We start from the raw sequence: 14,004 nt of genomic DNA on the forward strand, positions 1-14,004 counted from the left end.
ACTCATTCAAGTCAATAACTAAGCTCCTTAGCCTTATTCTACGATCTCCAGTTCATACTGCTTAATTGTAAAGCCAATCTCTTCTGCAAGCAGACATACACCAGCTTTACTGGAAGACAAAACCCAACAAAAAAACCACTCAAAAACCCAAGAGAACAAACCCCATTTGAACCTATTTTCAAATGACTTATTCTATGGCAGTCCTCTAATTCTTTCCATCATTCTGGATGCAGCTTTTCATCCCATTGCTCTAGATGTAGCTATCTCTATATATGATGTATATTATCCATTACTTCTAGAAAACAAATTTATTTCTAATTTCCTACTTCCTACAACAGGAGGCAGATCTAAGCTAAAAGACACTACCTCAGAACTATGCAAAATTCTCTCCTGAAGCTCCCTCTTCTTCAAAACATCCTCCAACATCGTTTTAATGATCAAACACTCATCACCAAGCAAAGCCATGACACTCATTCTGCCTAAATGTTTCATTGGACTGTTCAGTCACACAGACTCTGGTAGATGAAGCTTTTTTTGATTCACAGTTTCAAGGCTTTTATTTCCAAACATTCAAGCTTATTATTTAAATGAAAGCTTAGATCCCCAGCTAAATTTGCAGCCATGCAGAAACTGCAGTAACACACCAATTCATAAGGCTGCCTAATCAAGAGACATGGACTGTTTTATAATTAAGTTCTTTTTTTTTTTCCAGTACTTCCACACTACAGGACTGAAGTGATTCCCTTTACTAAGTATCCCAATAACAACACTATGAGAAAACAGAAACCAAGACCAAGTTCACAAGAGAAGCATGCACATTAGAATTTTACCAATTTGCACTGAAACTTCTGAGCTAATTCTCTATGTACGTATAGTTTTACATAAAATTGTATATTCATGAAACATTTACATGCAATATAGCTAACCAAGATGAAAGTAAAAGGTATAATGATAACCTCACCTACTTTCTACTAAGATGTGCCTGCGCCTTCTTGCCCTCAGAACTTCACAGCAGAAAAGCTAACACACGCTTACTACCGCTCTGGGCTCCGTTCCCCCCTCCCCAACCTCAACTTTTTGCAGGGCAGTTTCTTCAATGCAGAACTGACTGGTTTCACCCGCAACTTAGTTATAACACAGGTGAAAAGTCACCCTTACAAACCACTCCCTGAGGTGCATCTACATGGCAGCCCCTGCACTAACCGTGTATCATGTAGAAAAACTCGACCTTATCTTTAAATTCAGGACCTCAGGTAATGCAGCAGGTGAGAGCGTTTACCTCACTTCTCAACAGTGCCCATGTTCCAAGGAATCTATACCATTAGAGAGAGTCACCAGAGGAGAGGAGGGAATTGTTGAGCAACTTCAGTGCAAACTAACTACAAAGCTGCTGGAATTTGTGCGTGTATTTAACAACCCTGCAAATCTAAGCAATTACCTCTACATACTTGTAGTAGAAACTAAAAACCAATTCATCTGGATAGGAATATGGAAAATACTAAGTAAAACAGACCTTTCAAATACAGAGCTACACAAACCCCAAAGATCTACCTACTATTTCTCAGGAAGATTCAGAGTTTTTGTAGAGGATGAAAAATTGACACTGAAACCTAACAAGTCATGATCAAAAAATAATAATTATGGACTGTAAAAAAAAAAGTTAACTTTATGGAGAGACATCTTAACAAATATTCTTAAGGTCAGTGAAATGTTAAACACAGAAAAATGAAGTACCGTTTACAGTAGTAAGCACATCTACTTTAGCTAGGAAAACACTTTGTTGAAACTTGGGTTTTATTCAACAAGCCTCGGCTCTACCCTGTAGTAGGTACTTCCACACGCACTTTCATAAAGCAGATTTGAGCTTGCAAAGATACCACGCTACAAGCAGCGTTATCCACAGCCGGCAAAGCGTCCCCAGAAACAAACATTCACTCATTTTGCTACAAACAGCTCGGGAAACTTTTATTTATTCCTCCCCCCCCCCCCGGCTCGCCTGGGACACACCTCTAAGCACGGTCACTCCTCCCACCCACATACACGCATTTTAACCAGCATCATGTTCAACACATCCAGGACGGCTTGTAGTGGTATCAACGTAACCTCAGGACCGTCCCCACGCCACACACAGCCACTAAAAAAAAAACCCAAAAAACCAAAAACCCAAACAAACCCACTTTTCTCCCCAACCACCAAAAGGCTCCTCGGGCTCTTTCCCGCCCTCGATACCTTTTGCCCGGCCTGGGCGGGCTGCTCTTCCCGGGGCTCGGCAGCCAAAACCAACCGAGCGCAGGGCGCTGCGCACCACAGAACCGGCCAACGGCCTCGGGGCCCGCTCGCCCGCCCGTCCCGCCTCGGGGGGCCCTGCCGGGATTAAACCGGAGCGGGGAAGGAAGGGAGCAGCAGCCCCGGCGCCGTTGGGGCAGCGCCCTTCAGGAGCCGCCGCCGCCGCCGCCGCCGCCGCTCGGGGCCCCTCCCGCCCTTCCCCCCCCCCACCGGAGGCACCGCAGCTCGGGAAAGGGGGGGGGGGGGTGCGCGCTGTCTCCTCACCGGCAGCGCGAGGGTCCTTTAGGCGGGAAGGGCCCTGAGGGAGCCCCGGGGGGAGGGGGGAAGGAGAGAAGGGGAGGGGGGGGCCGTGTCCCGCACTCACCGCTGAGGCGCCGCCGCGGTGCGCTGAGCCCCCCCCCTTCTTCTTCTCAGTACCCGGGGGCGGCTCCGCCCGCCCGCCCGGGAAACACGAACCCAGGAAATCAAATGCGAAGAAACTGTGATCAAAACGCCGCCCCTCTTTCCCCCCCTCCCGCCCCAACTCGCACCTTCCGAAAAATAAACCTCACCAGAAATTTAAAAAAAAAAAAAAAAAAAAAAAAGAAAAAAAAAAAACTTTCCTCGCCGCCGTCTCCCTCCCCCGAGGAGCACGAACCCAAACACACTGAGACACGCCCCTCGCACCACCCATTGGACGGCGCCCCGCCGACCCCCACGCTGATTAGCCGCTGCGCCTGCTCGTCTTCTCCCTCCGCTCCCCTTTCCGCCCCTACACGCTGACCATTGGGAAGATCCTCCGGGATCTCTCCGCCCATTAGCCGCGACCCACGTCAATCACAGCGCAACACCCGCCCCTCCAGCGCCTCTAATTGGGCCGTCGCGTCGCTACACCCTCACCGATTGGCTGCACTTGCTGACTGTCAACTGTTAACATTGCCCCCGTCGCAGCCCTCCCTGGCTCCCACCCCTTCTTCCTCTCAGCCAGTTGACTGCCAGATTTGCCCCTTAAATGGGGCACCCGCTCGCCCGCCCCTACTTGCCCCGCCCTTCCGCGCCACGGATTGGGTCGCGGGTTGCACTCTCGGACACCACTGGGGAAGGGATATGCCCGTTACACCCTAACAGCGCGAAGACCCGCCCACCGAGCCGCTCTCCTTGGCGGCCCCTCTGCGGCGGCGCTGGGGCCCTCCTCAGCCGAGGCGGGAGCTACGTCACCGTGCCTATTTCATTTGCCGGCCCCCAGGGCGGGGCGCGGTGACGGCCACACGCGAGAACGAGTACGGCCGCGGCCGTCACCTCTCAGCAGCGCCGAGCAACCCCGCCGCGGAACGGCGACAACGCCACAACTCCCTCCCGACCCCAACGACATTTAGCCCCTTAGCTCAGCCCTTCCCGTCACGGACACGCCCGTCCGGAAACAACTATTGGTCAGGGGAGATGTCAGTCGTGCGGTTCAGCGAGGCCATTGGCCGCAGGCCGACGCCTCCCGCAGCCAACTGGCAACCGCCCCCGATGTCACCTGCCGGATGACACAGCAACCGTAAGGGGAAAGGGGAAGGCGTCGCCACTGATTGGTCGATTTCACCGTCAATCTCCCTGGAGCGCCGGAGGGAGGTGCCTGGGCCCGAGTAAAGCGGGGCGGGGCGATGCTGCGTGCCCGCCGCGCCCCACGTGGCCCGGGCCGTTGCGCACGTGACGGGACCCCCCTCCCCCCCGCCACCACCGCGAGCCGTTGGGGGCGGGGCCGGGCTGGGCTCCTGTCAGAGCGGCTGATGGCGGCGGCGCCGGTCGGGCCCCCTCGGCCCCCTGAGGGAACACAGCGCGGGGAGCGGGGCGGTCGATGGTCCGCCTCTCTCCTGCCCGCCCTCCCCGTTCCCTCAGGGCTGTCCCGCAGCTGTTGGGAGGCCTCAGGGCGGCCTGGGGCAGGCCAGCGGTCGGGGATGGCCCGGGAGGAGTTCGGCCGTCGAGGAAAGGGCGGTTTTGCCCGTCGTGCTTTGAGAGCCGGCGGCGGGTTCCTTCGGAACGAGGCCTGAGGGCTTTGGAGGCCGCGGGGAGCCGGATAGCTCGGTCCAGAATACCTGCGGTCCCTTCGCTGTGCAGGCTCTCTGCGCTGAAAACGAATTTTGTCATTTTCAGATGGAAGCTGTGAACAGCAATCAGGGAAATCTGTGAAAAATGTTTTTGCAGTGACTACAATATCAGTCATAAATGCAACCCTTAAAAATAAACGCTGATCTTCGGTACCTGTGGAGAGGGCTGAGCTCGAAACTGGGCTACAGGGATGGGGCAGTGGGAGAGAGGCAGGAGCTGGCCTGGGGATGCTTTCCTGGAAGGTGATGTGAAGCCCAGGGTGAGGTGCTGCAGTGTTAGGCCGGGGCTGGAAGGGTCCAGAGAGCAGGCATGGGGCAGTGCTGCTGAAGCTCAGAAAGGGAAGGAAGAAAATGGAAAATGTGTAAGCAGGACCCACATGGGACAAAGAAGAGTTTAGGATTAGCAGAGCCAAAGAGCATGCCCAGAGGAGCATCTCAGTCTCTCAAACTGATGGAGAGGAGGCACTGGGGGAGGGGGGAGAATAGATGGAATAACAAAAGCATGTGGAGGATAAACTAGGAGGAGAGAGGGTATCCTTGCTTGTACCAAATTTCTATGCTCGTTCTCATTCTCCAGCATTTTTGAAGACTGCTGTTATCTTAATGGCTGTCGCTTCCTGACCTCACCCAGGGCTGCATGCCAGTGCAGTGTTTTCGTCTGATCTCCTCCAGAGAATCCTGTTACAACCTGATCAACAGAATAGTGGGGCAGCTGAAAATACCATCTTGGTGCTGCAGAGAGAACTGTAGAGATGCGACGTGCCTGTCGTGTTAGTGAGCAGGGCTGTACGGGTGTTCAGTGAAAACGCGGTCTGTCTTGGAGGAGCCATAGAGCCCTTCACAGGTTAGTCATCACCAGGAGGGACAGCTGCCAGCACAGCAAAACAATGTGTGCTGCTGGCACAGGCAGCAGACAAGATCCACGTGAACTTGGGCTACACAAGTCAGTAAACAGCGGTGAATCTTTTGATGGCTTCCCTATTCAGTACTGGTAATCAATTTTTACATTGATTGGTGGGAGAAAGAGCCCCATTAGTATGAATAAGACTTTATACTGGGTATATAGATTCTCGTTACTGTAGACCTTTAAGGAATGCAAAAGGCACTGTATAAATCAATATCAAATAGCAGCATAAATTGGGGATGCACCTCGCCTCTGTTCCTCATTGTTTATTCACTGAGTAGGAACTGTCTGTATGCTGTCTATATCCGCATGTATTTTTCTTGGTGTAAACAGAAATCACTAATATACTGAAAGTACAGGTGACGTGCACTGGGAGAGAAGGATATGTCCAAGATCCTGACCTTGTCTTTGCCATAAGTAAAAAAAAAAACAAACCCCACACCGTTTTCCTGTTTAGATTCCCTTTCCCTTTATTGGTGTTCTTTTGCAGGTTTTCCTTCATTTGTTTTGCTTGGGCTTTTGGTGCACTTGTAGCAGGACATGGAAAGCAAGGTGAAGCAATACGATTTATTTTGCATAAGCCTAGGAAACGAGACCTTTTCATTTCACAGGAGCAAAAGACACCATGGCCCTGTAGTTTCACACTACAGAACAAATTCGAACTGTAGAAAGCAAGCAGATTTTATTGGTTTGTCTGAAATGATAATGAATGACTTGGAAGTTCCCACCCGGGTTCACGTGTGGATTTAGAGGGAATCACAGCTCCCAGGCTAGTTTCTGGCTCTCCTCAAGTCCAAACGCTTATGAACAAAATAGTTCTTCCTATTTTTTTCATACCTCCCCCATTGCCATTTCTGTCCAAGAACGGGACCCAGTTGGCTGGTGAAATTGCATTTTTTCCTCCACTGGATGTCAGTGTTACGCCACCGCTGTGGTGCATTTCCAGGTGCTGGGAAAGGTTGGGCTTCTCTGGGGTGAAGACTTCTGGAACGTCTTTCTTCTGTGGTGGACAAGTGATGTGAAAGACCATTGAAGCTCGGGGGAATGGGCTCAGGGCAGTGTGGATATGTTCCCTTTGGCTGCTGCAGAAGCAGGCTGGGACCCTGCCTGCAAATGTCTGAAAGTATCAAACCTCACAGGGACTGTAGCCTGAGAGACAGACATACTTCAGTGTTGGGGTCAACTCCACAACTTTTTGACTATTCCAACCTCACCTCCTTATGCTGTGAAAATACATGGCCTCTTCTTTTTTAAAATTAAGTTTACTTGTGATATCAGAGAGACAAATAATACTGCACCTGACAGGGATACAGGACAGGGAGAGGCTGCGTGAAGGGACTTCTCTAAACAAACAAGGAATGCTGCCAGCTTGGGACAATTCTGGATGCAGGAATGAGGGGGGACAAAACACTAGAAGCAGCTTTGGTGTTTGGAGTTGAAAGTCAGGGTTTTTTTACACCTGACGCTGGTTTATTATTTCCAACAGTGCCGTAACATCTTTTTTATAGGCTTGCTAGGTTTTTAAAATTAATGTACCTGAATGAACTCTGGATAGTCAATCACTAAAAGCTACTGCTACTGAAAAACAGTCTTTGCTAACCCTGCCTTTTTTCTGCTCCAGACACCTCAAGCAGCAGCTCTCTAGTGGGCACAGAAAGGAACCGATTAGTTACCTGCATTGCGATTAAGAGATAGGTTACTTTTTGGAAAGCCACGGTAAAGTGTATGCTGATGCTCTTTATGATGTATTATGTTTAAGTGTTTTGGTATGAAATGCGGCGTTTAACACATGATATAATGCTGTACTTCATCTGTGACTGAAATGCAGGCAGCACTGGAAGAGAAGATGGCTGTTGTTAAAAAGATGATTCGTAAAAAAGTAATAAAAGAATTTATGTTCTCTTGTTATATTTAAAGACAGGCTGATTAGGTTATTCTCTTGCTTCTTTCTTTCCCTTAGAAGCTACTTTTCTATCTGTCCTTTTCCTAGAAGACTTCAGTGAAGTTTCAGCAGGTATATGACATCAAAGTACCAAAGGACTAAAATATTAATATTTGGAAACATTTTGATGCTGTTTAAAATATCAATTATCCTTATTTAAAAGTATTTATCCTAATAATTACTTTCGGAAAAGATACCTGCTAAGGATTCAGCATTTCCTGTTTCTTCAGTTGAGTGGTGAGATTTTTCAACCATTCTCCTACATCCTTCACACCGCTTTTCAGGGAACAAGCAAGAGACAGAGAGGAAGTAATACTTCATATGCCTGGGAGCTGTAAAAATGGGGATAGGAAAAAGGAATTTCTATTTAAAATAGAGAAGAGCAGATTTCAACCCAATTATTTTTTCCTTTCTAGGTCACCTATAACACCAGAGAACAAACACAGAGAAGTAATTTAAGGAAAAAAAGAAGTAATGAATACTAGAATTAAATGAAATAGCAGGAGGAAATTAGGGAGATAATGTCAAATGTAATTTTGAAATTTGTGCGTTGTGCTAACATTCCTGCTTTACAAAAAAAATGTAAAAAAAATATCTTTAATGACTGTTAGTGTTCAGGATCTGAGCTTTAAGTTCCAGTCAGACATCTTCACATCTATAACTGTTCTTAATATAATAGGCTTATTTTGACATTATCTATTTTTATGTGTCATACCCAGGAAAGACATGCAGTTGCAATAGCTACAAGAGCAGTTTATGCATATCTTGGGCAAAGTGCTTAGCAGAAGTTTCAATTTGTTGTGCTATCGCGCTTAACATAATACTGTTGGAAGGAAGAGAGGAAAAGAGAAGGTTGTCAGCCCACAGCTAAAGGGAAAAAATTGCTAATATGATGGCAGTGTTTTTAAATGGAGAAAAATTTATAATAGTATGTTGTTTTGTTTTGTTTTCCTGGAGGCAAAATTAAAACAATGCTTCATTAACATTATTTGAAGCTATTTTAAATATTGCCATTTTCAGCAAAACAATGTTAACATGTGGGGTTTTTTTTAATGGAAAAAAGGCAATTAGGAAAGTGTTTTGAATAATATTGTATTCTTGTACCAAAACAGTCTTTTTTTTCCATTTTTTCACTTATGTTGGCAGAGGAAGATGCCTGCTTTGTGCTTTCGGTGCTGAAAGTGACCCAGTGTGCATATAGGAATTACTGGCTGGGGCTCGAGCAATTATGCTGAGGCTAGAGGTCATGTGGCTCTTCAGACAAGATTTTATTTACCTTTTAACCTCCCCATTCCACCAACTTGGTTAGAGCTATGATATTCAACACCAGTAGCAGCCTGTGCAAAACTGTTTTGAGTCACCTTTAGCTGAATCTAAATGAAAACTAAAGTATAGGTATGTGAAAGCAATTATAGTATTTTATTGTCATAGGTCCACCTTCACCATCAAGACAGCATTAGAGTTTTACAGCTAGACGTAGGGTAACTGCTACAGGCACTTTCTCCCTCCATTTTCTACACAGGAGATTTTATTTCTCCAAAGTTAGCCAGTTTCATATGTAGTACTCATTTATATACCCATTTATGTCACCCAGCCCTTTACAACAGAAGAATCAGGTTTGGAAGAAAGAAGAGGGCTGGGCACATTCCTGCCAGCTCCTTCCCTGTGCCACAGGAGCTATGGATATGTATATGCCCGTGCACTTGAGAATAAGGAACCTACCTCTGATATCACACATGTATAATCAATACTGATGCTGGAGAAAGCTCCCACCTGTCCTTCTATCCCAAACTCATTAGGACAGCAAGAGCATATTCTTCTTTTTTTTTTTTTTTTTTAATTATTATTTTCTGGGAGTTGTAGCTGTATAGTAATTTAAGATGGCAGCTTTCCAAGGCTTTGCTGTGGTTCTAATTAATTGGGTATGCTGTTTAATTTTTTATTTTAACTCAAGCCTTTTCCTCATATTCAAAAGGGCTCCCATTGTCCCTTATTATTAATGAGATCAAAGCAAGCAGAGCGGCTGCCATTTCTCCTTAGTCTGTGGAAGTGAGACTGTCCGTAGTAAAAAAGCGCAGCGCTGCCCGCGCTTGTCAGCAGGACTGAAAGCAGTAAGTCGGCAGAGCAGCCGCGCTTCTTTGGTCTGGTGAGCTGGACCCAGACAGCGAGCAGGAGTAATGCTCTGCGAGAAACACACGTGAGAAAACAAGGAGCAGGGCCTGGAGAACGGGGGATGGACTGAAGAGTTACTGGAGGATGGGGCGGTGGAGTGTGCAGAATGCAGGGCAGAAAATCTGGGGGAGGGGGAAATCAGTTTTCTTTTCTAGCATGTGGAAAATTGTGCCTCCTTCAGGCAGCCCGGGTGAAAAAGAGAAAACCACAAAAGTTGCTGTCAGTTTTCATTAGGGATTTAAAGCTACAGTTTGACTCTTTAAACTCTCCCACACTTTGGGTGGTGGCTATATTATTGCCCCTTCACAGGCTTCCTTTTCTTCCCAAAGTTTCCAAAACTGGTATTGGATGGAGAAGCCTAAGTTACATTTTTTTAAACAAACCAACCACCCAACACAAAACCAATCATCCCCGAGTGTTTAACTGGACTGCTAACTGACACTTGCAAAGGAGCCAGAGTCAACCATGGCAGGACCTGAGGACAGAAAGTGAGAATAATTCAGGAAGGGAGCATCAAAAGTAAGAAAGATGGAGGAGAAAACCAGCTGAAAGACAGCATAAAATGAGAATCGGTAAAAAAAATACGGTTACTGAACATCTCAGCGCAAGGCAGAATGAGGATGATGGTGGGAAAAACGTGGGGCAGATGTTAGGCGCCAGGGAGTGGGAAGCTATACGGGAGGTTTCTTGAATCTAGGGCCAGCGTTGCGCACTGAAGGGCGTATTTTGTCCCTCACACGGAGCTCTCGGCAGCTGCCGTCTTCTCCTCGCCCTTGCGCCATCCCTGATGAGCTGCAGGGAGTCCCTGGCAAAGACCCTGCAGGGAGAGCTGTGTGGAGGGGCAGAAGGGAGAGCGACAGCAACAACGGGCAAGGAGTACCAGGAGGAAAAGCTGCGGAGGAGAACGGCCCAGGGTCACCCCACGTAAGGTGGGGTGAACCCCGAGGAAGGTGGCAGCAGCCGATCCCATGACTTTGCCTCCGGCGGCTCTGGGAACAAAGAACAGCAAAGCTGGGTGGGCCAAGCTCTTTTTTTTTTCTTTACTACTCAAACCTGACTCCTTGCAAACCCCGTGACTCACTCACTGTCCTAGCTCTGCTTCTGCAGCGGTTGGCAGCAACGTCAACCCCGGTTCGTGAGTAGAGCTTTCCGTGTCACCTCCTCGATGGAAACCTGCCAGCAGCTTCCCTGTGGCTGCCACGGGATGGGCTGCTGCGAGTTTGAGGTGGGGCTGCGTGGGCAAAGCCCTTGGGCCGACTCCTGGAGCAGTTAGAAGACATCTTGGTACTGGGAGATGATCTCTTAGGAGACACTGATAAACTGTGTGCAGGCACCAATGGGGGAAGACTCATTTGCTCAGGGGCTACAGCAGTGTTTGGCCCACTGTGCCATTTTCTTTTTGCATGAGGAAGGAGGCGTAATCGCGATTCCAGTGGATTTCATCATGTGCCAATGGCCTTTCTCAAAACACCAGGTTCTCTCTCCCTCACTTGGGAAAAAGCAAGCAAAAACCCCAGGGCTTTCCTCCTAATCCTGCCCTAAAGCACCTCCTGGATTGCTAGAGGAAAGTCAACAGTTTGTTAGGGCTTGTTTGTTTGTTTGTTTGTTTTCCCCCCAAAAGAGAGCAAAATGTGCTTTCTTTTGAGACTGCTTTCTGGATTCAAGGACTTTGCTAAAAAGAAACCGTGTTCCTTCTCAAGAGCTCTCAGCAGCTCAGTTCTAGTCTGTTTGCTTCCACTGCTTGGACCACACTTGATTTCTGCTGCTGGATTGCTTGTCGTCATTTAGGATCTTACAGAGCCTATACCAGCCCTGGTATCTATTGTAACCTATGGTCCTGCTTCCACAGGGCAGTGCCAGTGCACAAAAAGCGAGGCAAATACACATTTAAGCTACTCTTCCAAGACATTCCAGATCAGGGCTGTATTCAAGAAGACCGGGAGGCTGTGTTTACCAAGGGAGCCCAACTCCTGCAGAAGACCTTCTGTTGCAGCAATATTCAATGCAAAGACCCTGCAGCGTTTCCAAGGGTGTCCTCACGTTAAACAACGCTGCTGTGCACGGGTGAATTCCCAATTACTTATACCAAGCACTACTTACGTGGAAGATTTTGAAACAAGATGGAGCCTGCCTGGAACAACACCCTCCTTTTGGCTGCAGGGTACAGCATCTGTAGCTGGCGCCTGTGCTTGTCTGTCTCTCTCTTTGTTCTTGTGAGTCTGTCTCCCTGGATGCAAAGAGGAAGCTGTTGGTCATACTGTGCTGTCAGTAACTCCAGTGCAAATCCAGCGTAACCCCACTGGGTGCCGGGAAATTAATCTGGATTTGCAGAAGCATAACTTCAGCTCTGTAGCTGAATTAACATCTTTAAAAGTGGTTTGGAAATTGGCGAGAAACCAGTACAGACAGCTCCAACTTTTCCTTCCAGAAAACTTTTGATTTATTGAAATGCTGCAGTCATAAATACAGAACAAAGGAAGTGAATATATTACAGTGTCCTCATTGTGAAAGGGCAATGGTAGATGCTTGATAAACCAGGAGACAGGTCATTATTTCAGTGCAATGCCTGTCAGAGCGTCTACCTACTGCACCTCTCCTAAAAGTTATTTTTTAACTTCCTTCCTATGAGATTTATTAGACTGTGAAGGAGAATCTCAAACAAGTGGTAGAATAATTTACCAAGTCCTAGAAAAGGTACATTGGTGAATTGCCTTGCATTGTACTGGGGCAGTGGACCAGACGACCTAGTGGCCTTTTCCATTTCTAATGTCTATGATTATCACAGTTATACCTCCGGACACTAAACAGAGCCATTTTCTTCCTTTCAGTGGCAGCAAAATGTCACTAATGGCCATGCTAAATCAGAGCAATTGTTCCTTCTGCAGATGTGTTGTGCACTTAGCAAGATGGCTATAAATGATCCCACTTTGTTTAGATTTGCTATTTTCTGTTTCTGTAGTGCGAGTGCTCAGCACAAGGGGACTGCCAGCCAAGGGAAAGAATTTCTGGTGGGAGATTAAGGATAACTAAGGAAATGGTTGCATGACCTATGAAGAGAGGATCATAAATATTGCAACAATAAAACCAATAGCTCTTTCAAAGTTTAAATAGCTTTTCTTTTCAAACACTTGAGGTAAATGCCCTTTTCACAAGGTTGTCTAGCATCTACACCTTGAGATTTCGCACAGAGTTTGACCAAATATACTGCAATTTCTCAGGGAGTTAGCTGTTTCTTTTAATTATCTTTCTTTGTGGAAGTGCCCCCTCCACAGAAGATAGACCCCAGCTACCTGGAAGTTGCTTATTGTTTCCTCTAGTACTGAAGTTTCAGAAAAGCCAGACCATAATAATAATAAAATAGCCCCTGCATTTCTTACACACAACACCCACCAAACAATGCAAGAAGGGGCAGGTATGGTTCTGCCCTTTATAACCAAGCAGCAGCACTTACACCTTTTCATGTGTCCCAGGCAGAGCCTCAGACAGAAGCATCTGCCTACACAAACACTCAGGTGTAACATTTATATTCTTCACAATCCCAAGTGTGCAAAACCCCAGCCCTGGGCTGCTGCAGCTCTGCAGATACAGACAACTGACATTCCTATCCCACACAGCCTGTTGGCGTGCAAGCCATAGCCTTTGGTTTTAATGCTTGCTGTAGGATCCAGCCCTGGAGTAAGCAGCCTGCTCTCTTGTGTGCTCGGGTTTTTTTTCCCCATTCTCCATCCCACCATTAGTCTGTAGTCAGTTCGGGGGAGCATAGACCAATGCGTTCTGCCAGCTGTATCCCAAGGATGCAGATCTCGCAGAAGTGTTCCTATTCCTTTGTCACGCCATGTTCTCGTGTTCATTTAGCTCGTATGTCGTAGCCCTTGGCTTGGGAGTACTGCTTTGAGCGCTTTGAAATAAAAGGGCACAACACCTGCCACAGTACAAGGGCTGGAGAGTCTTGATAGGAGTGCTCCATCCTGCAATCAATCAGCTATCGGTCGGACTGCAGAAAGCAATATCCTTCCTGTAACAGCCACTCCAGTTTGGTAAATCAAATAGCTGAAGAAACACGGGTGTTCATTCAGCCCACAGCAGGCATGTGCCAAATCCACCCCCGGGCCCATGCAAAATGCTGATCAGTCCACAGCCCACTGGTGCAACATACTTTTCTTTCTTGCACATTGGAAATTCACTACTCAGAAGCTTTTTTGCTATAAATAAATTAAAAAGGCAAAGGGCCCCCTGAATACGGTCAATACTTACAAATGGAAAATATCTTTAACCTCACCTCCCTGATACTCCCCTATGCTACTGTATGTATGCGCATTAAAATCAGCTCTCATTTTTATGTTCTAGGTTTCAGGCCCTCTATAATAGCTACAATCCTCATTATTCAAATGTAGTTTGCCTCAATGCTTTCTGCACAAATTCTTTTGGTTGTGTTTTCCTAGTTACGTGCAATTTCACACATCCAGTGTCTATAAAATCATGGCTTTCAGCACTCCCCATCATCTAGAAGTTGCTGCTCTCTACCTGAGACAGGCAGAAGGGCTGTTTTATGCCTACAGTTCTCGTACAAGTGACATATCTAATGTTTTAGAAAAAGAAAACAAAACCTAACAAGTCAGATGAAAAGG

At 47.1% G+C, this 14,004-nt stretch overlaps 1 protein-coding gene across 20 annotated transcripts in view; it reads right to left on the reverse strand.

Moving 5' to 3' along the window:
• Nucleotides 1–3,225, reverse strand: part of TNRC6B (trinucleotide repeat containing adaptor 6B) — a 148,986-nt gene extending 145,761 nt beyond the window's left edge. For 4 of the 20 annotated variants that reach the window (XM_075050853.1, XM_075050845.1, XM_075050852.1 and 1 more), the window contains exon 1: nucleotides 2,651–2,818. Coding sequence is in view for 9 of the 20 variants with exons in the window: in XM_075050851.1 (XP_074906952.1) it covers nucleotides 3,166–3,202 (37 nt within the window). In the remaining 11 variants the exon portion in view is untranslated. The other 16 variants (XM_075050839.1, XM_075050840.1, XM_075050838.1 and 13 more) reach the window with 12 other exon arrangements.
• Between the last annotated feature and the right edge of the window lie 10,779 nt (nucleotides 3,226–14,004).

Source organism: Buteo buteo, chromosome 19, assembly GCF_964188355.1.
Source record: "Buteo buteo chromosome 19, bButBut1.hap1.1, whole genome shotgun sequence".
Taxonomy (NCBI): Eukaryota; Metazoa; Chordata; class Aves; order Accipitriformes; family Accipitridae; genus Buteo; species Buteo buteo.